Source organism: Rhinatrema bivittatum, chromosome 1 (assembly GCF_901001135.1).
Source record: "Rhinatrema bivittatum chromosome 1, aRhiBiv1.1, whole genome shotgun sequence".
NCBI classification, from domain to species: Eukaryota; Metazoa; Chordata; class Amphibia; order Gymnophiona; family Rhinatrematidae; genus Rhinatrema; species Rhinatrema bivittatum.
Window position 1 is genome coordinate 223433371 of NC_042615.1, and position 26632 is coordinate 223460002.

General features: G+C 40.2%; 1 protein-coding gene across 1 annotated transcript in view; it reads right to left on the reverse strand.

Annotated features, from left to right (window-relative positions):
* Window positions 1-1485: 1485 nt before the first annotated feature.
* ADD1 (adducin 1) overlaps window positions 1486-26632 on the reverse strand; it is a 191368-nt gene continuing 166221 nt past the window's right edge. Inside the window, exons 13-16 of the mRNA XM_029606751.1 lie at window positions 24838-24994; window positions 20336-20710; window positions 18695-18787; window positions 1486-4330 (exon numbers count right to left, since the gene is read on the reverse strand). Of these exons, the coding sequence (XP_029462611.1) occupies window positions 3969-4330; window positions 18695-18787; window positions 20336-20710; window positions 24838-24994 (987 nt within the window). The 3' untranslated portion in view covers window positions 1486-3968. The remainder of the gene's footprint in view (window positions 4331-18694; window positions 18788-20335; window positions 20711-24837; window positions 24995-26632) is intronic.

The window sequence follows — 26632 nt, forward strand, 5'->3', positions numbered from 1 at the left end:
ACCAATTTTCAAAAGGAAAGTACATGCATACTGTTGTATCTGTAACAAGTTTCAAAGCAGCGTAGGCATGGCCATTTACACCTGCATTTTCTGCCAGTACGAGTACTGGAAAAACTTACACAATGCTTTGACAATACAATCTTGGCATGTTTTTTACCTTCGTCAAACAATTCAGACCCAAGAATGTCTCCTCTCAATATGGTTAAAAGTAGATGTGTTGCAAACTTTTATTCACTGTAAGGGAGGGCAATTTTCAGACGTTTTACCTGTATAAATCGCTTTCTGAATTCTTAAAATTTGATGCTGGCACACTGTGTTGGAAGGGTTGCAGGACAATGGGCACCAATTTAAACATGGAAGAATTGAGGAAATCTGAGCTGAGCCTAGCCAAGATCCACCATGTTAATTCATGTTAAATCTCTTCCCACTATTGATGGGCCTCGGGGCGGAAGAAGGCCATGTTGAAAACTCTGGAAAAAAAATGGCAAACCAACCAGTACAAGCATGCAGCCACACAAAACATTATGGCTGAAAATCTGAGCACCATTTTTGTCAGTGCAGTAACTGGCTTAAAGAAATTGCTTTAGTGTCTTGCCTAATATATATAAATGCAATGTCATTTAGGTCACCTCTTAGGCTTAGCTGGGGTCATGATAGTTTTCAATAGTCTCAAACTTTTTTGATATACTGACAGTATATAGAGAGCATTTTGTTTGATATCATGACAATGTACTTTATCTTGGTATTCCAAAAAGTTCAACTGTGATTGATATCATAAAAGCACATTTGGTCTGGATTACTGTATTTCAATAGTGCAGTAAACTAGTCTTGCATTAAAAACAAAATAGTCACAACAAGAGTTAAGGGACAACATTCATGCTTCCTTCAGAGCAGACCTACGACTTAGAAAGATGCAGGGTCCGTCTAGGCACTAGTTTAAAAAAATTAATTTTGCTGGGCTGCCAATTCAAAATCATGCTTTGTGGCCAGTAGCTGGAACAATTTGTGATGGTATCATTTCTAGTCTGATGAAAAGTACATGCAAGATAAGATCACTGCAACTAGGCATAAAATGGATACCCTCCAACAGGTAAAATACAGCTTTTCCAGTTAGTTCATCATAAAATCTCTTCAAAACAAAAAGCATTCAGTCAGACAGACATTTGCCTCCCCTGTATGCAAATCTCATGCATATTCATTGTGGATATCCTGAAAACACCAGCCTGTTTGTGGCTCTTGAGGACAGGCGTTGGCCATATGTTTAAAAATACAGTAAACATCATGGCCTAATACTTGGCAGGTTATTCCCCTGCTTAGTAGAGGGGGGGGGGGGAGAGCTTTTCATCACCACTTCATGGTCCTTCCAGTCATCAAGTATGGAAACCGTTCCTGTTCACAATCCATGATGGATTTAATTGAAATTCATTATGTACTCACTCTCAATATAAACTAATCAATCATCACAGCTTTCCATATATAGACCAATCACAGTTTAAAGAGGAATTTTATTTTGTGAGTGAACTTTAATGTTACAATAAGCAAAAAAAACAGGGATATTTCCCAAAATGTGTAACCATACACAACTGTATTTCATATTGTAATACAAAGCTCTGAAAACTACAAATTAGAAATAAAAAATCATTGCATGAATGATAATATAAAATGAAAAGAATCTACCATTAACTGAAACACGTAGCAATGGTTTAGTACTAGAATGACATGACCCTGGCAACAAAACACACAACTTAGCAAAACAACATAAGTATGCTCTCTAGTGTACATAGGACAAACAAGGTTAGGATACAAATTCAAACTTATTAGTGCCATGCAGTCCTTCAAAAGGTGTCTCTCTTATGCAGAGATTTGCTGTTGTCTCTAATTTCACCCTACCGCAATTACCACACTATTACTACTCCCACCTCCTTTTTGTCCCCAACCCCTGTTATGTCATATCTTCAAAATTTTTTTTTTTTTTATAAACCTGTTACCACTTGTTACTGGTCCAGAGTATCAGGAGGCCTAATGTAGGCTTTACGTTATAGCATTGCTGCATTCCTTCACTGGACCAGTCCATTGTCCATGTTTGTACTACACAAACTGTAAGGCATTCAATGAAAAATATGTAACTCGTGCTAAATGCTATATCCAGCAGGAATCCCATTTCCAGTTCTATGCTCTTGCAAGTGTACCAATATTTCTTTTAAGTATGTTGATAAGATTTGAATGCTTTTTGCTAACACCACAAATCTCCATAATGCAGTAACCCTGGAAATGTGCATGATCTGTTAGTTAAGGCAAGGTCATTTTCTTGAAATGACATTTTAAAAAAAACTGTGAAAGGCATAAACAAAAATGCTTTCATTTGGTTTCTTTCACCATGCTTTATGAACTGAGAACTTACAACTAGCAAATTTCTAAGAAGAATTTGATTTTCCTTTTGCAAAATATTCAGAGTTGCTGTTTACAGAAAACTAAAGAATCCTTTCAAGTACCTGGTGGCAGAATATTGCTGGCAACATAAAACTCATGCCATTGAAAAGAGAGGGAAAGACTACTCTACTACAGTTTAAACGAGCCTAGCCCCTGACCCAGACCACTTTTGAGTATACTCTGGTAACCAGTTTGGTATTCTAAATCCATTACGGAATCTGGTGTAGTTCAGAATATTAGGAATGAGCTACGAGCAATCTCAACAGGAGGGGGAAATTGCAGCCTACAGAATTACTGCTTGTGGTCTCCACATTGTGGACTAGGAAAAGTAGGAATTCTAAGAAATTATCTGCAGGGAGCTGGAAGGAAATGGAACTACTCATTTTTAAAATAACAGGTTAACTTTCTATTCTGTGGTACATGCTAGAATACAGACTTGATAGTGACAGATTGAATATCTATCCACTGCGGTTTATGAGAACAAAGCAAGATGGGATCTTCTGATACCTTTATGTAAAGGAATGATACCTCCCCATAAGGAAACACTGGATTAATCCACTACACACAATGAACTGTCTTAACTTTTTTTTTTAAATTACTGTACTTGAAGTATGAAGAGGTTTTATAAAGTTGCACTCACCTTCAGTTCACAGTATAGGATTTGGCTTGGACTCAATGTAAAGTACAATTCTATAACACAGAGTGAACCATATGGGACAATAGTATAAATATAACAGATTCACTGTATAGAGGAGTCGGGTAAGCAGCCATTTAAGAGAACTTTAGCATAGTTGTCTTAGGTAGCACAATTTTAAACCTTCATGAGCACAAGATGCGCCTTAATTTTCAAGAAAGTCATTTTTAACAGCAGGATAAAGGTACAAGTGAACCTGCCTGGAAACTGTAGAAGTGCAAATTTCCTTAAAGGATAGATATGTCTCCTCAAGCAATGCAAAGATCACTATATTGAAAGAATGTACTTGTGACTGAAGTCTTAGCAGGAGTGATACCTTTGAAAGGACATCAGAACAAGGGACTGATGTTTTGGAAGCTCATAATTACATTATCTTTATTGGTTGGTCCTTTAAAAGGGATGACAACCTACAAAAACAAATTTTCTCCAGAATTACTGAGATACTAGACTGAAGAGTGGTACATTAGAAAACAGCAAGTTTCAGAACTATTTTAGCATTGCAAACATGGCCTAACTTGTTTACAAATTTCCTTATGTCCATTAAGTAAAAGCAGCATGGGCCTTAAAATTTTAAAAGGCTGTGCAGTATCTTTAATATAGAATACATGTAAAGTGATGTGTAAGTTGGAGATCAAATCTGTTAATAGCTGCTGAGCTCAAAGGATTAGCACCTTAAGGTTAATGTCTTGCTGCAATCTTAAATCAAGCTATAACTAGAGGTTTAATTATTATTTTGCATTCCTTTACATATAAGACAAAACACTCAATAAAATCTGGTACATTCTAGTGGTTAATGAATTTTAGATCTAAAAATATGACAGTGTTTCTGCAGTGCATCTGGCCCTTAGGAGTCGCTCTTCTTTTTGTTCTTCTTCAGGAAGGAAGGGGTGCGAAACTTCTTTTTCTTTTTGGAGGGCGACTTTCCGGGAGATTCATCACTGCCGGGGTCTCCCGCTGGCCCCTCCTCAGCTGCTGGTGGCGCTGCTTGGTCAGCAGGCTGAGATGGGGGCTCTGGAATGTCCGTGGCAGCGGTCTCGACCTCATTCTTTGGCAGGTTGTCATTGCACACAGCGCCGCTGCCTTCTTCCCTTTCAAAAGCTGGGAAGCCAAGTGCTTCTGACGGCTCGTCAGGAGTAAGGTCTGGGAGGGTTTGCTTGAGAGTTGCAGCATCACTGTCATCTTTGTAAGTCTGGTCCTGCTGAGATTCTATTGAATGGATCAACAGGGAGGTGGTTAGTTAGATTTCAGCTCATCCTGAAATACTTTGAGCTAGCTATTGCTACACGATCATGTGGTAGATAAAAAAAAATCTAGCCTTCTGATTCAAATAGCCTTTTCAATAGGTTTTATTTTAAGTATTTCTATTCTACTTCTGTTTGAGGCAGAGGAAGGCAGGAAAATAAACCAAATTTGATATTCGATGGTATTAGGAATATAAACGTATTTTAGATTTTTGCCATATAGGCACTAAAGATTCTGCATTTTTAAAGAATTGTTACAAAAGCAAGTTTCATACATGACATAAGGCTTTATTAACAAATGTTTCACAGTACTTACTGTTTTTGTGATTTTATTTTTGTGTTGTATGATTTAGGATTGTTACAATTTTTAATTCTGATTGCTGTAATTCACCTGGTTTAACTTTTTATTGCAAATATGGAATATATTGTAAATGTATAAATTAAATTGCATAGGACAAGAAAAGTCCTTTTGAAACAGAAGCTTTCATATTTAAGGCCTTTCACTTTTAAATTTGTACTAAAAACTAGAGGAATGGTTGAATTTTTATACTGTTCCTTTTTCCATTGACTTACTCTAGGAATCTAAAAGATTTTGCAAATGGCTGCTGAGCAGTAAATATTCAGTATACACAGTTCTAACCACAATTTGCTGATTGTGTCTATGCATATAACATTTGGTAGCTTGTTCTAATCACTATGGCTTAGTTGGTGTTCTGAAACAAACTTGTTTATACTGATACTGCAAAAACAAAAAAAACAAAAAAAAAACTTTATAAACGTTACCAAAATTGTTTCACAATTATCTTGATTTGAAGTTTTAACTTAACACTGATAAGTTCCACAGAATATTTAATAATGTTTTCCAATGGTAATACAATACATTCTAAACGGCTGTCACATTTTCACCAACCACCACCCAAAAGCCTTCCAACTGCAAAATAGTTAAGATGTTGGGCACTTGAATAAAGCCTTAAAATGTTATGCTGCAGAGAGGTCATAAAGCATGGCCAGGAAAAAAGCTGTTATTTGTTACGAGGTACAGTACAAGTCTGATTAACCCATTAGCACATCCATGTTAAGGAAACTCCATTTAGAGTGAGAAATTCCACTATTACTGTAGATTCTAAATTTTTATTTCTTCAAAACTAAAATTGACAAGGTTAATCATGCTTGAATGTCTTCATTCATATACTGTACCTTGAATGAATTTCAGCTAGTTAGATAAATTGCAGACTTCTTGAAATATTACTCATGGGATAAAGAACAGTTTAAGCTTCTTTGTGACACTGAATAGAATAAGGATTTTTCATATTATTGTAGATGGATAATTCTTGTAGATGGATATGATGCAAATGACTATAGTATATATATATATATATATATATATATATATATATCCATCTACAAGAACTATTTGGTCCAGCTGATAATCAGTTATTTAATTCTAATTTATGGAGACTTTGCTTCTTGAAGGTTTGTAATGAAGTACAGCAAGTTTGCTTACCTGTAAACAGGGTTCTCCTTAGACAACAGGATGCCTTAGCCATTATGTGTGGGTAATATCTGATGGTACCAACAGACTCAGCTGTCAGAACTTAGTAAATACTGAGCATGTGTAGGAGTTCCTGCACATGCACGTTACCTCGTGAGCCCCTCAGTCTCTTCTAGAGCTTTAGCTTTAGTGAGGTAGTCTACTCTTCACAGAGGCGGGTGAGTATTAAGAATGGCTAATTCATTCTGTCCACATAGAACCCTATTTACAGGAAAACAAACTGTCCTTTTCTTTAACATGCAGGCTTGAATTAGCCATTACATGTGGGGAGTCCCAGGCTAAAGGTTTAACAGTGGAAGCACTTGGTCCCAACGAGTGGAAAGTGGACTTTTGCGTGAACAGGCTGCACACAACTGCTTGCCCAAAGTTACTATCTCCTTTGGACATGCTGTGCAGATATTAGTGGGAAATGAAGGTTTGCACAGGCAACCAAGTAGTAGTGTTGCAAATATCTTCAATGGAAGTGGCCCTGAGATAAGCCACTTGTTGCCTTGGCTCTCATTTGATGAGCCTTCACAGAGTCATTAATCTATAAGCTAGCCAGCACATAATGGTGTGCTATACAGTCTGCTTTGCAACTGCCCTTCCCAATCTGTTGGGATCAAAGGATACAAACAGTTCAGATGATTGATGGAGAGGAAGAGTCCTCTCTGAATAATACACAAGAGTTTTCTTGCAGTCCAAGGAGTGATATACCTGTTCTCCCTTGTGCACATGTGGTCTTAAAAGACTGTAGATAATATAATAGCTTGATTAACATGGAACATAGATACCACTTTTGGAAGCAACTTGAGGTGAGTTTGCAGAACTACCATATTATGAAAAATCTGATGGTATGGTGAATATGAAACTAGAGCCTGTAGCTCACTTACTCCCTGTGGCTATGAGAAACCACTTTCCAGGTGAGAAACTTCAAGTCCACTGACTTGGAAGACTCAAAAGGTTTCATGAGTTGATCTAGGACAACATTGAAATCCCAAAGTACTGAAGATTTACTGACTGGAGGTCTGGAATTAGCCATTTTGTGAACTTGGATAGCAAAGGGTAGAGTTAGATCGGAGATTATTCCACCTCTTGATGATATGCCACAATGGTGCTAAGACAAACTTTGAAGAGATGCTAAAGCTTGAGGACAAAAGGAAGAGTAGATGTTGAAGCAAGTCCCTTGAACCAAAGGAAAAGGGGTCTAGATGACTGGTCTTGCTTTAAGCTGAGTACCGCTTCCAGTTGAAACTAGTTGAAGGCTTCCTAACCAAAATCAGCATGTCCTCCACTTCCTTCAGAACATGCAAGAAGGAAAGCACTGATAGTTCACTATCTACACTGGGAGGACCAGTGATGACAGGTTTGGATGGCAGAGCCTGCCATCTTTCTGTGTATTGAGAGTCAGGGTTCTCTCTAACCATACTTGCATAACCAGGTTGGTGCAATGAGGATTTTTCTCACCTTGTACCAAAGAAGCTTCTGGACAGTCCTGGTGATTAGGAAATATCGGTAGGTATGCCTAGAGTAGACAGATGTTTCAATTTAGCAGAAAAGTGTCAGGAGCTGATTTGTAGCTGCTCAAATGCATACAGCAGAACTTTCTGACTTTCCTGTTGACTTCTGAGGCAAAAAGATCAATCACCAGCTTTCTTCTATGACCGAACAAGTTGTCTGTGATTCTGATCCGAGGACTATTCATGCAGTTATAATATTTGATTAAGGTGATCCACCAGCATATTCTTAATGTACCGGAAGTTAGAACACCTGGAAATGGCATTGCGATGGCCTGCCCATGACCAGATTTAGACAGGCTCTTGACAGTGGACATAAGATCCTGTACCTCCTTGTTTATTTATGTAGAACATGGCCACCTGGTTGACTGTCAGATTCTTTTTCCGAAGAGGCGGCAAGAGAAAGCCCTCCGAACATAACGAATGGTTTCTTCAGTTGTGTGCAAAGGTTTAGGCACCCCTGACCAAATTGCATGTTTCAATAAATCTCTACATGAACAGAAATTGACACAACTATTACATGAAACATAATTAAACACATCTTTCTACAATGCCTAATGCAAAATTACTATTTGCTTGCTGATTTTAACAGATTAAAAATAAGAAAACAGTGAATATGGCATGTGCAAAGGTTTGGAAACCCTTCCACTTGATTTCTTACGACATTTTTTAAAATGCTGTTGTTAATAAGGCCCAAACTGATTGACTTGTTAATATAATCTGACTCTCTTGTCTGCTTTCAACAAACATGGTCTCCGCTAAGCAGCTATTTGAGTATTTGAAAGTGAAGATTATTCATTCTTGCAGAGCAAGAGAAGACTTTAAAAAGCTCTCTAATGCTTCCAGCTAACAACTTCAACTGTCAGAAACATTAAGAAATGGAAACTACATGGAACTGTTGAAGTCAGGGAAAGATCTTGAAGACCAAGAAAAATCTGAAATAACTGCCTGACAACTGGTCAAATCTGCAAAACAGAATCCACAAATCGCTGCAAATGACCTGCTGAAAAGTAGCTGCCACTGTAGTAGTTGTCCACAGTGCAGCATTGCTTACACAACAACCATCTGCATGGGAGAGTTGTTAGATTGAAACCTCTTCTACAATCTCATCACAAAAGTCATTGGATAAAGTATATAAAACAAAATCTTGATAAGCTTGAATTTTTTGGAGCAAAGTGCTTTGGTCTAATGAAACAAACTGAACTGTCTGGCCACAACCTCACAAGATACATTTGAAGAAAAAATGGTGACACATTTGAAGAAAACACTACCTTGTCAACTGTTAAGCACAAGGATGGATTTATTATACTTTGGGATTGTGTCACAATCAGTGGCACAGGAAATACAGTGCAGGAGGAAGGATGAATGGATTCAACTAAATACCACGCTCTTAATCAAAACACTTCAGTAGAAACTGTTTAAGATGCATTAAATCCTCTCCACCTAATACAGGAAGCTTTATAGTAAATAATTATGTGTTGAAACTGAGATCATCATATATACACCCATTGAAGAGCACAGTTCTACAGCATTAATCTTTTATAATCTTCAGTCTCATATTTATATTTTATAATACACACAAAAATTCAGTTTAGAACCTCCAGGTTAATCCACCACTGAAGGGATGATTTCATCCTATGGATCATGCCCACTTGATAGAATAAAGGTTGGTAAGAGTTGATCCCACTGGCTTTGGAAACTTCATGCAGGAAGGACCTGCATATGTACATGAGTCAGAGGAACCAGATGCACTGCCGCTGCCATGTGTCCAAGAAGGACCAGGATCAACCTTGCTGATAATCTTTCCTATTGAAGGAAAGCCTTTACTAGGACCATGAGCACTGTGGCTCTCTTGATAGAGAGAAATTCTTTTTCCTGCAGTGAGTCTAACCAAGTTCTAGTGAACTGAATTATTTCAGCCAGAACCAAGTATGACTTGGCTAAGTTGACCAGAAAGCCCAGGGACTGGAAAAGCTGTATGGACTTTACAAGGGACTCCAGAACTCCTGACCGAGATGGACCCATCACCAACCAATCACCCAGGCATGGGAACACAGATTCCTTGCTGACAAAATTTTGCTGCCATTACTGTAAGACATTCCATTAAACACCCTCAAGGCCAGAAGGGAGCGCCTTGAACTGTGCATATCCGGAACCTAAGAAATTTTCAATGGGCAGGATAAAATAGAATATGTACATAAGTGTCTTTCAGATCCAGAGGCTCATAACCAATCCTTCAGATGAATGAAAGGGAGAATGATCTGGAGGGGGTTCATCTTGAATCTTGCCTGAACCAGCAACTTGTTCAGTATAGGCGTCAATCCCCTTGTCTTCTTGGAGGATTAGGAAATACCAGGAATAGAATCTCTGGCCACCCTCTTGAGGAGGGACAGACTCAATTACCTTCTGACACCAACTCCACCTCCACATGCAGTTGAGTAGATTGGGAAGGGTTGGAACTGACATCTGTTGGGTCAGAGGAGGGTGGGAGATGTGCAAGCAGGAGCTCTACTTCACAATTTTTAAGACCTGCTGGTCCCTGGTAGTCCAAAGCCATTCCAGGAGGACAGACTTTACCCCTCACCCCTACCGATGGAGATGGGTCTAGAGGAATTAAAAAACTGGTGTTGGGCTGCGTCTAATGCTGAGCCTTGGGCTGACATCTATTCCTCTGCCAGGCTTGGGCAGGCAACTGTTACTGCTAAAGAGTGGGAGTTGCTCAATGATGCTGAAAAGAGCAGAAGGGACATCTTTGGAAGAATGGTTGCTTGTATGAGAAAAACTGGCATCTGGCAGGAGCTAGTTTGTCCCCAGCCATAGGTAATAATGACTGTAGTGTGTATTGATGTGCCTTAATCAGAGCCACCATCTCTTGAACTTTGTCAAACAACTTATCTGTACAAGGTATATCTGTGAGATGAACCTGCACTCTCCTTCTATTAAGGCCATTTCATCTGAAACAAAATACACCTTTCATTTGAGCCCCTATAGCAGCAGCTGACGTTCTAGTCACAGTATAAAAAGCTTTGTATATGAAACTGAAAAGGTGCTTCTCACATTCCTCCATGTCTGCCTCTGTTCTATGGAAGTCTGCCTGCTGTGGGCCTGATGATTCTGTCAAGATTTCTGGATTCTGAACATATTTGTATACATGCTGCACCATGTAGAGCTGGTGAGCTAAAATCCATGCACTTAGAATGGAAAGCAAAGCTGTTTATCTGTAACAGGTGTTCTCAGAAAACAGCAAGATGTCAGATCTCATACATGGGTGACATCAGATGGGCCCCCAGCATGGAAAATTGATTTTAGAGTCTCTAGAAACTAAGCATGCCCTACTGGGTATGTTTAGCGTACTATATTACCATGTGTCCATTTGGGGGCCCCATGAATCTATAATTTAGCTTAGACTTGGAGAAATCAACTCCAAGGGGAGGTGTGCAGGTTTCATGAGGACTCACATCCTGCTGTTCTCAGACAAAACAAGTTACAGGTAAGCAACTCTGCTTTCTCCAAAGACAAGCAGAACGGCAGTTTTCACACATGGAGAATTCCTAGCTACAGGCTGTCCTGAAAAAAAGAAAAAGAAAAGGAAAACTCAAAAGTGTCAAGGTGTAGAAACGTTTTGGTGGTGACAAGGTGATTTATCTTTCTTGACTGGTGTGATTGCGCTTATCCAGCAATTTTTTGGTATTGTAACATCTAGTTTTCTTGAATGAAAGTATCTGAATGTAATCTGCTTTGCAATGGCTGAAAGGCAGAATATAAATAAATTTAAAATCAATAAGGCATTTTTGTATTTTATGTTTTATATGGGCAGCCTGGAATCAAAATAATGGACACTAGGGGAAATGGAAATTGTTTCTACATCTCAAAGAGATTCCTCAGGACACACTGGCCAAACCTACTGTTATGTCCCAGTCCAAGCAATAGTGCAATGTAAATGTATAGAGAACTCCACGTTGCAGCCTTGAAAATTGCTCCATGGAGGCTGATCTTAGCTGAGTTACCACTGCCACTATAGTTTTGACACTGTGAGCCTGGACATATCCCAAAGTCAGGACCACCTGGGCAAAACAGGTCATGCAATTTGCCAGCCAATTAGAAAGAGTGTGCCTGGCAAGGGCAATTCCAAGTTTGTTTGTGTTAAATGAAACAAAAAGCTGGGTGGACTTCCTAAGGACTTCAATCCACTCTAGATAGAAGGCCAAGGTTCTCTTGTAGCCCAAACTGTATGGTGATTAGTCATCTTTGTGGACATGTGGCCTGGGAAAGGTGGTTGAGAGGATGACCGATTGGTTAAGGTGGATCCCACCATTACTGTAAGCAGGAATTTAGGAAGTGCACAGAACCACCCTATTGTGAAAAAATTTGGTATAAGGTGGATAAATCACTAGGGCTCACTGACTCTGCAAACTGAAGTGACTGCCACAAAAAATATGACCAGGTTAGATACTTCAGCTCATAGGAGCCTATAGCCTCAAAGGGAGCTTTCTTCAACTAGTCAAAACCACATCAAGGTCCCATGACACAGAGAGCCTTCATATGAAGGAAGCCCCGAATGAATCAGACTGCACAAAGATGGGTTTACCTTCCACATGTTAGTGGTAAGCACCAGTTACACTAAAGTGAACTATAAATGAGTTGCTTTAAGACCTGACTCTGAAAGATGTGGAAGATAATCAAACAATGTGTGAAACAGGAGAAAGGAGTTAAAGCCTTTCCCTCATATCAAAAGACAAACTATCTCCACTTCAATCCATAGAGCTTTCTTGTGGAATTCTTCCTGCAGGCCAGCAAAATCTGAGACATATCTCAGGAAGATTCGGGAGTTACAAAACAAAACTATCATCTCAACATCCAGACTGTGAGCGCCAGGGTGCCGATGGTGCAACAGCCCTTGATCTTGAGTGGATTTCTGATGGAGTCTCCTGCAGGAGTGGTAACTAAATCTGGCTCAGTGTTATGAAAATCATAGTTCTCCAGTTTCTGAGTTTCAACAAGGTCTTTGCCACTAGAGGAATTTGAGGATACATATACAGCAGACCCTGACCAATTCAGGGCAAAAGCGTCTGAGGCTAGCTTGCCTTGAGTCCCCCCTTCTGGAGCAGAAGAGTGGGATCTTTCTGTTCAGAGGAGATGCAAACAGATCTAGTGCGAGTGTGTTCCACTTATGGAACATCTGGTTTGTTACCTCTTGTCCACGGACCATTTGTGGGGGCTCCACCACCTAACTCAGCTTGTCCATCAGACCATTCCCTGAGAGATGACAGTCCCACCTCTAGACACTCTTCTGACACAGGAGATACAATCTTGTTCCTCTCTGTTGATATAGACTACTGCCACTTGATTGTCTGTCTAGATAACTGTTGGCCAACCGATCTCTGAAAGCTTTCAGAGCACACCATGCTACCCTTAGCTCTAGGAAATTCATCTAATGAAGTTTTTCCTGAGCGGACCAATGGCTCTAGGTGCAGAGTCCTTCTGTATGGGCTCCCCAGCTCAGGTTAGATGCATCTGAGGTTATGATAATTAGCAAGGACATACCCCTGGCCAAGTTGCAATGAATCAGCCACCAGAACATGGAGTCCTTCAGAGGCTGAGTGATGTGGATGCTGTCTCGAAGATCTTGAGTGGCCTATTTCCACTGTAACCTGAGGGCCTATTGATCTTTTTTCATATGAAGAAGGGTATAACACGGACTGTTGATGCCATGAGACCTAATACCTTCCACATGTTTTATTTGGATGCCTGCTGACTAGTTTTTATTCTCTCCAATGCAGTTATCAATGTGATAATCCTCTGCTTTGGGAAGAAGGCTTTTGCCTGAGTCATATTTAGTAGTGCTCCTATCAATTCCAATTGAGATGACTGGCTCGTGGGGCTTGGGGGTAGCTGATGACAAATCTAGTAACTTCAACACCTGGATGGTTTTGCTCATTGATTCTGCAGCACCAGCTTAAGTGGTGCTCCTGACCAGCCAATTGTCCAGATGGAAACACATGTACCCCCAAGTTGCTTGGATGTGCTGCAACCACTGCGAGTCATTCTGTGAATACGTGTGGCACTACTGCAAGGCTGAAGGGCAATATGCATTATTGGAGTTGGTGGTTCCCTACCTTAAACCTGAGATATTTCCTGCAACCTGAAAATCTGTCTATACTTTTTTTTTTTTTTTTTTTTTTTTTAGAAAGCACAGCCAGCCCCCCCCCCCCCCCTTTTTTTTTTTTTTTTTTTTTTTTTTAGAAAGGGGGGTCAACATGCCTAGGGAAACCATCTTGAATTTTTTCTTCAAGAGCCTGTTCAATGCCCTTATGTCTGTGGTGAGATATAGTCCTCCTGTTTTCTTCCAGATCAGGAAGTACTTGGAGTAAAATCCCTGCCTTCCTTCCCAAAGTAAAACAGGCTCAACTGTATTGGTGTCTAAGAGGGAAGAGTGTTTCTGATGTTGATGGGCAATTTGGAGGTATATCCAATAGGCATGATCTATATCCTTTTCAAATTATGGAAAGGAACCAAATGTCTGAAGTTATTCTGGACCAATGGTTTATCTAAAACTTAGCCTACCTCCAACAGGAAGGTCCTCTGGTACAGATACTAGGATCTTGGCTATGCCCTATCCAGTCAAAACTCCATCCCAGGTTTTGCTGGTGTGCTGACTGTGGCCTTGGAGTCCTCTGCTGCTAAGGGTGAGCAAAATGGGGACATGCTGTTGATGGGTTCAAGGGGGTGGAGGAAACTTCTCAGCTGATAGAAATGCTGCCTCAGGTATCTCCTGGTTGATTTGGAGTGGCAGTGGAGAGGGTTTGAAGCATCACACAGTAGTCTTTAATCTGAGCCAATGCTTTCTTGATCTTATTTCTGAAGAGATTCTCCCCATTGCAAAGCATGTCAGAGTCTTTCCTGGATTTCTGTCTGAAGGTTGGAGGCCTGCAACCAAGTGAATCTGTGGCAACAATACCTATTTGCAGAGACTCTTGATGCAGTCTCAAAAACAAAGGTTGATTGGACTAGGCACACTCCATACCCTTGTCCATCAGTGACTAAGTCATCACATGCTTCTGAGGACGCTGCACTGCCAACTCCCATCATGATCTTCAGAATGTCTCACAAATACTAGCTCATGAATGACCAATAGGATGCTATGTGTGCATAGGCATAACTTTCTAAAAAACTTAAGTCAGCCCTGGGCACAATAATTGGACCCTGGGGGCATAGAGGAATGGATTCTAGACCTCTTGAGAATGTATTCAACCACAGACTGATCCCAAAGCCTTTTGGGGAATCAGTTGAAAAATTAATGCAGCAAAATCAAACTCGATGCATTTATGCTGGTGAACCACATGGCTGTTGAAAGAAACTTATAACTGAAAAACCTACTTAGGATGACTAAAGGGAAATGAAAGACATCTTGTGACCCCTCAAAGATCAATTCCTACACTTCTAGAAAGCATATTCTTCCCTAACAGCAGGGGAGACAAAGATCCGTAACTGGTGGGCTCCATGAAAAAGATAAGATTGGAGGGAGTTCTGCATGGATGCATTAGTATAACATGCTACAAATGCCCAGCAGGGCAGGTTCAAAGTTTCTAGAAACTACAAAATCAAAATTTCCTTGCCAGGTTCCATCTGATGATGTCACCCATGTGTATGTGGACTACCATCTTGCATGTCCTCAGAGAATCCTGGAAGACTTTCTTCTCAAATGCATCCAAAGCCACCTTGTCCTTTCTAGGAGGCATTTTAGAGTGATCATGAATATGCTTAACATGTCTCATCACTGACTTCACCGCCACAGAGTGGTGTGGCAATTGGATCGCCCCAAACCCAGGAGTGGCCTGAACTTTAGACTTTAAGTGCAATTTCCGGGTTACTGGAAAGCATGTAGTAGGTATCTGCACTCTTGTCATCTGTAGGTCTAGGAGGAGTTTGTGAACTAGGATAGCCTCAGAATCTGCTGAGAACTGAAGGAACTGCAGGAGCCCAAATATATCCATTCGTGTGGTTTTTTTTTTTTGTTTCTTTTTAAACTCTGATGGATAGTATTTTTACTAGCTTGACAGAAAATCTGACGTAGCCATCTTCTGGAGGGGGAAGTATGCTGAGGTAAGTCCAGCAGGGGATCAAATGGAATCACTACAGAATCCTCTTCATATCCTGACTACAGGGAACATTAAGCCATGACCCTGACAATGCAGAAGGTGGACCTAGATGGAGACCTCCGCTTATTTGATGAAGAAACATCCAGAAGGAATTCACAGTGGAATGTACCTACATTCTCTCCTCACTCATGAAGGGACTCCCTTGGAGGTAAATCCTTCACTTCATAAGAAGGACAAACTCCCAATACTGGAAGCTCCAGCAGAGAAGTATGAACTAGCATGGAAACTGGAGGAGTCCAGCTAAGTAAGAAAATATCCATCTTCAGGGTTTAAGGAGGCAAAGAAATTATTCACTAGCTCCAATAACTGGGGTCCCCCCCGGCAGGTTGAGCAACCCTCAGATACACCCTCTTCAAAAACTTAAAATAAGCTCATCCTCACTCAGGGTTATCAGTAAATCTGAATAGGAGCCCGGCATCATGGCTGCATCCCCAGCCACACTGGTGGCTGGCTCAGAGATGTGCCATGTCAGTTGTATCAACAACTGTTGATTAACACTCTGCTTCATAGAAGGTGCCAGTAACTCCTTCTGCACCATGATAGTCCCCATAAGTGTACATGCCAAACTGCTCCATTCCAACACCAAATTCTACTGCTCCAAGTGTGGTTTTTTTTTCAGAGGACACAGACAGTGCCCTAATCAACAATGGGTCTGGAAAGAACAAACTGCTTGGCGCGTGGGGATTTGCTGTATCATGAATAAGGACATAATTTGCTCCAATAAGGCTATGTTCTGCCTCGGTGTTTAGCAAGGCCCCTTTGTTAACGTCTTTGGCTCTGAGGGGACAGCCCTGAAGGTGGTCCCCATGCCACTTTGGTACTCGCCTTAGTGCCTCTTCTGGCACCACATTCAACCCCCCAACTTGAGGCAGCTCCAAAGGCCAGAAGCATGGGGGGGGGGGGGGGGGGGGGGAAGGGGATGTGGCGGGGGATAAGCCTTCCCATGCTTGTGGTATCAAGAAGAAGCAGCTCCCAGCTCGACTTACTTACTGGAGCCCAATGATACCTCACTCCTCAATGAGTGGTGGGGCTCTGCTGCTTGGCATCACAATGAGGTTTCGGGACCTTACCCACCTTCCTTAGGGCCACCATCGTCCTGGCACGGTATTAATGGACCCTAAGGAACTCCCAACCACAGCAGTAGCAGATGGAGGAATTGTGATGTGGGCCCAATAGCAGATGGCATGCATATCTGTGATGGTCATCCAGCATCCAAAGATGCAAGCCTTAAAGCCATTTACTGCAGGCTTCTTGGCCTTTTCCATTCTCTTCAACATCTTATTTCTGAAATTCGCAATCTATTTTTTTTGTTCTATTTGAGGGACTGCTGATGCAACAGCAGAAAATATATTTACAGCAATGAGGCATATAGGGGCAGGAGGCATATAGGGGCACTAGCCCCCCCCCCCCAATAGCTGAAAAAAATTGAGACTGGGACATGTCCATAAAGTAGCTCGCACAAAGAAACTGAGGAGCTCATGAGAGCTGGGTCCATGCTGGATAATGTTACCCACATATAATGGCTATTTCATGTCTGCTTGTCAATGGAGAACAATCTTAGCTAAAGGACCAAGATCCACAATAAAAGTATTGCTTAATTTTAACTTACTAACTTCTGTGGGTAAGGTAAAGGGTTAGATGTCATTACATATTTTTTTTAAACTAAGCTTGGATAAATATTCTAGTGGTGAGTGATGGGTCTACTTTTTTTTCTCTCTTCTGTACTACCCATATAGGGCAAAGTGACCAACTACATAGGAAGTTCTTCAAAGATTACAAAAAGATGGAAACTCACCACTGGAAACTCTACTAGATAAACAATACAAAATTCAATTTAAAACGATTCTCAATGGGCTTTATGTTTAAATTGGGAGTCAAGGTATAATAGAAATATGTATTCTAAAATGAAATATAAATATTAAAACCCTTAAAACTGGAAAGCAGAATTTATACTAAACTTTGATACAGCAACATGTTTAATATGGACCATCTAAAACCAGTGGGCTAAAAGGGAATCATGATCTAAAAAAGCATAATCTCCACTGCTGAATACCAGCACTAACATTACTTGGTGCTCCCCCCAAAAAATCAGTTACAGAACTGATGAACAATTCCAGGAAGTCAACTGTGAGAATTCAAGTCTTGTCACCAACTGAAAAATAGAGACAGTTATTTTGAAAACAAAAACCAAAGGGAATAAAACAAAAAGATGCAAGAGAATGAAGCAAAGCACACAGAAAATACTGAAAAAGAAGCGAAAACAGATCAGAGAATGGGATGATACTTACTATGGCAACAGGTACTCTTTAGCATATCCATCTCCTGTTTGTAATGCAGCCACAAGAAGAAAAAAGCACAAGTAGAAAAATCTATGCATTCATCACAGCCATTATGTTAAACAAACAGAATGGGTGACACCATTCTTGAGAGAAGAAATGAGATGAAGTGAATGAAAGACTTCTCAACAGACAAGTGATTTCTCTCCATAAACAGGATAAGGAGCACACAAAACAAATTAGATTACACCAGCTGCACACCAGACTGCTGAGCAGAACAGCATCAGTATATTGGGGACATGTTACTGTGACCTTACAAGTCAGAATTACAGACCTCCATCCATTGTGATTTTTTTATTGACAGTAATAGTATATCATGAGCTTTATGCTATGTTAAAAATATGAACTCCAAAACTGGAGAGAACATCTCCAAAGGTGTAATCCAACAACAATAATATTTAAGAAGTGCGCAATGGTGTGCAGCTCCAAATTCACCATAATGTGCACAAGCCAATGTTGGACTGCATCTGCTTCGGGCATTAGAAGAGCAGCATGATCAGTTACCCAAGGGCCCACGGAAGTCTAAGCTGGTGTTAGGGAGAATAATTTTGCACGTGGGATCATATATGTCTTGTTGGTAATGCACACTTCTTTATTATTGTTAACATTAAACAGTAACAGTTTGTTGCATTTTAAGTTTTCCACCCTCCCTTTTTAAAAATGCAAAACAAAAACAAAAGTCTGCTAGATATATTATTAAAAGCTACAAGCAACATGTGCCCTTTATGCAAGATTCAAGAGCAGTGCACAGCTCTAATATTTTGGTTTTTTCGTAACGCACCATACCTTCTTGTTTAATCGGAGTGCTCGGTGGCGTGCGGGTTAAATTGTGGTCTGCAGGACTATCTTCTCTCTCTTTTCTAGGTTCTTCTGCATGTTCTACAGATGTACATAAAAAATTAAAGAGAAGAGCCAACAGAGAATGTTTTCAGGGGACTCCTGTGCCATACAGAATATTATTTACAAACTGCTCTACATTGGTTTGTGTTCTTGAGCAAAAGGGTCTATTATTCAAATTCAAAGCAAGGGAAACTATACTGCAGGTGTCATAAAAAAAAAAATCAAGTGTATCTAGGATGTGACCTGGAACTGATTTCAATGGCCAGGTTGCCATGCAGGGGCCTTTTGTAGATACACTTGACTAAATGCACCAAAATGCCTTCTTACATTTCCCTCAATGGTGTGTGCATGCCCTAGATTTACCCCCTCCTTTGGCATTTAAGCACTGCTTATCATCTAAGTCAAGCTCTCTCATGTGGTACAACCATGACCATCATGCCCTTCCTCTCGAACTTTTTATTCAATATGCATTTTTTTTTTTAAGTATATTCCATATTAAATATTCTAATGGCTGTACATTTCAAAATAGTTAAAAGTAGGAAATAAAAAAAACTTAGCAACTCTGTAATTTTATTTAATTAGTGTGAAATAGAAACATGATCTCCCTTTCCTGAGCAGCTCTGTGACCCTCTTCTAGTCCCCGGAAGGGAGCCTGTGATTTGCGATAAGCCCTCCAAGGCTCGAGGCCAATTTGGAGTGCAGGACAGGATGGCAGATTAAAAAAAAAAATAAAATTCAAACCCTTCTTCACATTTTTCAACTTGAAAGGATATACTGTGCTAGATAATATCAATTTAGACCTGAAACAGTAGACTTCAAAGCGCTGTTCTCTTGGTTGATATACTTCTCCCGCTCCTTCCCTTCCAACCAAAACAAGAGGAACTGTGAGAATGTGCACCTCACTGGCAGATCTCACGGCTTTTAATGCAGGATTATGGAGCTGTTCCTCTGGTTCCATGAAACAACAGGCTCCATATATCAGGCAGGAGAACTGCAAACAGCCTTCAGCTGTCCAACTTTTCTGTGGTTTAGGAAATAAGCATAGCATTGCTCAGCTGTATTCGTATCAGCTCGCTTGCTTGCCATGCAAGCTTGAACTGAGACTTTAAATATGAGTCTCAAGGCAAGAGGTGACTTCATTTCTGCAGGCAGCAGTTTGGAGACTCAAGTTCCAGGGACACAAAGCAAATCTATCTAGAAAGAAATTCCTACATGCTCTTAATCAGAGTTCTAACAAAGAGAGGGAATACATAACGTTCACTTGCTTTGAATTGTTTTCCAGTATCTTGATTACAATTTATTAATGTTGTTTGAATTATTCAGGGCAGAGCAGAGAAATAAAAATGAGGTTATCTTAGTGTGAATTTGTAATAATTCCAAGTAGATTTTAAGTCTCCCCCCACCATCCCAGGAGGAATTCCCCCAATCAAAGAATAAAATCACTGGCACTTCCTCCCCAATAGAGAGAAGCCAAAGCAAATCTAGAAGCTTCCAAGGATGGCTGAGACCCTGCTGCCTCCGGAGTGCAGGTGAGGGAAGCAGCAGGATCACTTGATTGACAGCCAGTATTTGCACATTCATTAGTACCTGAGGTCTCTGTAAACAGATCAGGGTTGGAGCTAAGAGCTTGGATGACAGCAGTGTGAAACTCCTTGTGGGGGGATGTTGGTTCTGGAATAGTGCAGGTAACATTTTGCTGCACAGCTGAACAAGGCTTTAGGCCAGTCCCAATCTCTGGGTTCTTCAAAGGGTTAGATCCCATGTCTGGGTTCTGCCGAATCTTCAGGCCTGCTTCTTTACCTTGACTTGAGAAAGTATTTGATTGAGCCTTCAAGTCCTGCTTGCTTTCAGCATTATCTGAGGCATATTCCAGGTTAAGGTTTTGACCCTTAATTAAAAGGTTAGTCTCTCCAGCCAGGGTCTGTCTCAATAAATCTGTCTCTCCACATTTTGGTAGCTTGCCTAGGAAAGGTGTAGCATTGTCATAGGAAAAACAAAAGTGCATGCAATTATACTGTACCAAAGCTACACTGTTTCTTTGTATAAACAGTACAGTCCAGCTCGGTGCAGCTTTAGGCTTAGACTATTAGAAAGCCTAATGTGCAATTTAGAAAATCCACTATTTCTAGAACAGATCAGCATTTCCAAGAGCACTCATATGTTTATACAGAATGAATAAAGCACAGGAAAATATCTTATCTAAAGAAAGTGATGTAGTCCAGTGGTTCGAGGCGAGGCGAACTCCATCCTGCTGAACCTCAACTCTCTGGTGCAGACTTATCAAAGTTGTGCTCCTGTGCAAACATTGCTTCAGTTTTGCCTTGGCATTTTCCTCACTGAAGACACCAGAATGTCTATGTTGACTAGCGTAAAGCAAAACTATGAGAAATCTACCTTTGGGCAAGTTATCTTACCTTCTCCTTTAGGGTGGCCAACTGTTACTTGGTAGACTGAGTCACAATCCTAGATCCACCGCCTCCAGCCTTCTTTCTGCCCAACAAATAACTGATTTCCAGCAAAAACCTTCCCACTAATACTAAATATGGAGATCACCTGCAGTTCTTGCATGAGTACTTTTCCTAGATTCTAACTGCACCACCACACTTTCTATTTTTCCTCAAAAATACTGCCCATTATTAATATTTTGAATCCATAACTGCCTCTGGTGGCAAAAAAATTCCATAATTTCCCTGAGAGCAAAAACTGTCTTTCCTCTGGGATGGTAAAATATATTTCCCCTTAAATAGAGAGGGGATTCCCATGCTTTGTAGTTACCCCTGGGGTGAAAAGATACTCTACAAGCTCTTTTGAGGGTCCAGTATATATCTATACAATGTAACTGGATCACCCCTCAAATGCCCTTTTTCTAGTCCAGTGTAGCCAATCTTTCGATATACGTAAGCCCTTGTGTCCCCTTTATTAGTTTAATGGCCATTATCTATACTTTTTTCTAAGATATTATTTTTGAAGGAGAGTACACCTGAACCCTATATTCCAAATGTGATTTGACTGAAGGACTTCAGGAATCCTGGAAATTCACAAATCGGCCTGGTTTCTAGGATACCCCTAATGAATATGCATGAGATATATTTGCATTCAATGGAGACCGTACATGCAGATACATTAATGCATACTCATTAGGAACAGCCCAAAAACCTGAGTTTGTGGCCTTCCAGGACTGCAGTTTGACACCTCTGACTGAAGGATAGCATTTTTGCTCCTTGCTTTGACAACGTGGCTGCTACTCTTGTGTATGTGTGTGCAATCATTCACAGCTTATCAACTAATACATTTAGTTCTTTTTTCTGGTTAGTTTAAGGAAGCATTATTGCGGTTGCCAAATTTTGTGCAACAAAAATATTACCACACACCAGGAATAAGCAAAATTATACTTCAAGAGCTATAAACAGGTCTGATTTTCAGGATAGCCAAAATATGCAAATAGACGTGTTTGTCCATTTGCCCGACACATCCATATTCTATAAAATTAGCGATTCCTGAAGTGTATTTACAGTGCAATAGTTTGGTGATATCTTAAGTGATTTTACTGCTATTTATTCATTTTCCAGTTCATTGAGAAACATATGAATGGCCAATGGTTCATGTATATATAGAGAGGCCCCTAGAGTACAGCTTTCCAAATCTGATCCCATAGCCAATCAGGTTTTCAGGATATCCACAATCAATAAGCATGAGAAATTTGCACATATTCTATGCATATTCTCTCATGCATATTCATGGTGGATATCTGACCGATTCTGGAGTTAACAGGAGAGTTTTGAGAAGCACTGTCCTAGAGGACCTCATCTCTTACTTTATTTAAATCAGAATCTGTGCCATTAATTATATTGCCTGGAAATGCTTCTTTAATCACTTCCATATCCATTCACAAAAGTTATTCCTAAATCTAATTTTCCTTATTTTGAAATTCGTGCTCTCATGTGTACCTTATCAAAAGCTTTGTCAAAATCAAAAAATACTCATTTTCATAATGTTTTACTACTAACAACCTTCTCTAACACCTCTTCTGCTATCCCTTCCAATCTATGTGCACCCCTGCTTCATTATGTTAAACCCCAGCAAGACAGATTCATTGTCTACTTCCTGGAGGCTTCTCTATTGATGTCTTGTTCCGTCTACCTATACATCTCTATGTACTGCTCTCAGCACTATCATCTTTTTCATATTTATAAAATGAATTCTTGTTTCTTCAACACCTCCTGGCCTTTACCTTCCCAGTCTGGACAACCTTCTGACTGATTTGCCCGATATATCTCTGCCCCCAAACTCAGCAACCTGTCTACTCTATCAACTCCCAAGCCATCTCCCAATTAAATGCTGAATTATGTTTAAACTGTTCATCTATATCTAAGTGCATTCATGGCCTTGCTCCCAATTCCCTTTCCTCTCTTCTTCTCCCTCTAGTCCCTCTCTTTTTCCCCATTTCTGATCACATACTATTCCTTTCACTCTCTGTACTAAGCAAGGCACATCTTGTTTGTGCTCTCTCACTTCTAATCTCTCAGTTAAGTGACTAGTACCTTTCTTTCAGATCTAGACCTAAAATATATTTCACTTGTTTTATCCTATGTAATCATTTTGACTTAGTATCCCATCTCCAATCCACAATATATTTTACTTTAAATTTTGAAATAGAGAGAGACATAGTGGGGTTGGAAGAATGTGGACCTGAATACTTCCCCGATGCAGTTATCTCGAAAAATGAAGTCATGTTAGGATTTTGATTCAGTTAAGCACATTATGTCTTCCCTTTAGGATTGAAGCTTTTTTTTTTTTTTTTTTACTATACTTCGACAGTAACTTTTAAACCAGTGTGTGGGCGCACATGTGCATGCATTAGTCAGCCCGCCCCCAGGGACGTGGCCATTTTATAACATACACATGTATATGTGCCCGTGTACAAAATAGCTTGACCATGGACAATGGGCCCATGATTATAAGAATGATGACCCTTACTGACTTGTCGAGTTCGAGTTCATTGTATGACAGTTCTCATTTCAAAATTTAAAGTAAAACATACTGCAGATTGGATTCTCTGGTTTTTGTATTATATTTTATCCATTCCTAAGGCTAAATAGGGTATTGCTGTTGGACTCTGAGTATCCCATCCACCATGTAACTCTGTATTTTCCAAATACTTTGTGAATATATTTCTACAAGAAGCACTGTTCAGAGCGTTCATATAAAAACAAACAAATAAAATAACTCTCTCAGGCATGACTTGTTCTTGAAACCATGCTAACCTACAAATTAAAATATTCCTCTTTCCTGAAAAGCTATGGTTATCATATATATTCTTTTATCATCTTTTATCTCTGTGCACACATTTCACCAGCCTGGATGTGTTTGAAGTCTCAGAACTGATGGGCAAGCTAGCTGGCATCTCATTTACTAAATGTACTAAAAACTTCCAAACTTAGTGCTAAGCAAATTCACCAGTAACATAACTAGGCACAATTACTGATTTGTACAGCAATCCAAATTGACAGAAAAAGTAACTGCACAATATTTCCTTTTTGCCCAGCAGCCTCTTTGCTTTTTCAGGTTTCCAGCCCAACTTAAATCTATCACAACTACAGCACCATGAACCTTCATTCATAGCTAGCAAATATCTTTCCCCTATTTTAATCCCTCTACTTTTTCCCATCAAGCTCTGCCATTGCAAAGACAGTAGCCTCACTGAAAGACGGACTGCAGATCTTCCCAAAACTACTGTGCTCAAATTAGCTGGTAGGCATCCTAGGGCCTGTAAATGCTGCCATTCCAATATGCACAAAGTCTGGAAGCAGAAATCAGGTCTCAGCAGTGCTGATGGACAATTTGATACATTTTTTAACTGCTGTACAAATACAGTACAGTGTTAGGAAACCTATCTTTAGTTCATGCGACAGAAAATGTCAAACACCTAGAACTATCAGGCTGATGGGTGCCAACATCAGTGAGACGCCATTTTTAGCTGGAAGTTGTAGCTTTTGATGTCAGCAGAAATGGTCATGAGTGTATCTGAGCTCCCATGTCTGGTGCAGTACATGTGAAAATAATGATGCCTGTCATATAAAGTAACAAACCTTCAGAATCCTTCTGTTTGCGTTCTACTTCTCTGCGATATTCTTCCAGTTCTCGATCAGTGAGTTTATTAAAGGGGTTTGGACCAGCTGTGCTCACGATCACTCTTGGCTGGTATTCCTTCTCAATGATTGCTTTAGATGCAGTCACCAGTTCTCCCTGGTAAAGAACATACACAAATATGTCTGCTACAAAATAAACTTACTTGAAGTATCCACGGTTAAACACTAATAACTAAACACACAGTCAATTCTTTTTGTAAGCACATTTCATATAGATTTTCAAATATCTCAATTTCTCCTCTACCTCAATTCATTTTGATTATTTGCACACATAATTTGGGTATATGAACAAAATCTGCTGAACAGCAGCCTGTCTCAAAATATTTTATTATGCAGCAGCTTTTATGTGGAAAATATGCCTGCTGTTACCCACGTTAAGGACTGTTTTATAGACTCCCTGCTTACAATTTATTAGCCAATGACAAATTTGCCTCCAAGTTTGTTCTAAGACTGCAATGTAACTCTCAATTTTTCAAAAACATAATACAAACATATGCTAATTATACATTCTAAGTGTATGTAATTTCAGATTTATGCTAATTTTTTCATGGTTCAAGAGGTATGAATACAAAAAAGGAGTCTATTGCAGTTCCAATCAACTACAAAAAAAAATGAACATCCAATACAGAAAAATAGTGATGACACTGCAGAATTTAGGTTACATTAGAAACCATGAGACAGATGATTGAGCAGCTGGTAGAAGTCACCTCAAACCAGAGGTGTCACTAAAGGCTAGTGTGATAGCTGTCATAGTAGTTCTAGAGCCCTGAGGTCAGACCAAGTACTTGTGTTTTGATGATTTAGTCAACGTTTTCATTTTCAAAATATTTGTTCACATTATACATCCAAGCTGCATATTATCCACATGGGGCTGCTATCATCTACTCTGGTGTATAGATACATTAAAATGTTTCACAGTTTATGCACGTGCACACGAGACACGACTGGTCATAGCTTGCACAACACTGGCACAGCCCAGCATGCACCTTTCCCCCAAGCAGCTACTTTCTGTACATATACACTGCTGGGGCTTACAGAATTAGTTACATATGTTTTTTTTTTGTGGCCCTCTCCTCCTGCTGCTTGCTCTTTTTATTCCTCACTCCTTTCTCCACCTACACTAATTCCTTGGCTTGTATCCCCGACTTTCACCTATTTCAAGTCTATATAAAGGTAATATTAAGAAAGGCAGTTGGGCCTCTGAGATAGTCAGGGCACATGCATGAGCATGCTGCCAGATCCTTATACAATAATGCCCACATTTTAAGAGCCTTGCATGCTTAAAAAACGGAGGTTATGCACGTGGCCGAGCTCTGCATGCATTGCACACATTTTGGAAAGGGCTCAGCTATGCTCATAACCTCCGTTACGCGCAGAAGTACTGGGCCAAGTAAAAGGGGCGGGCCAGGAAAGCGCCATTAGACGCTGTCCTGGGGAAGTGTGCGCTGGATACTTTTGCTCTGGAGGAGCAGTAAGTATTGAAAAAAAAAAGGGGTGGTTAGTTAGGGATAGTTTAGGGGTCGGGGAGGAGAGGGGAAAAGGGAGGAAGGGTAGGGTTAGGGAACTGGGAAAAAAGGCTGATTGCGTCGCTGCACGTAATTGAATATGTACCCTCCCTGCGTGCGCGAATGGGGCACCCGCCCACGTATGTGCACTCAGATATCGTATTTTATAACATGCGCGTGTCGCTGCATGCATGTTATAAAATTGGCACGTCCATGTGTGCGCTCCAGGA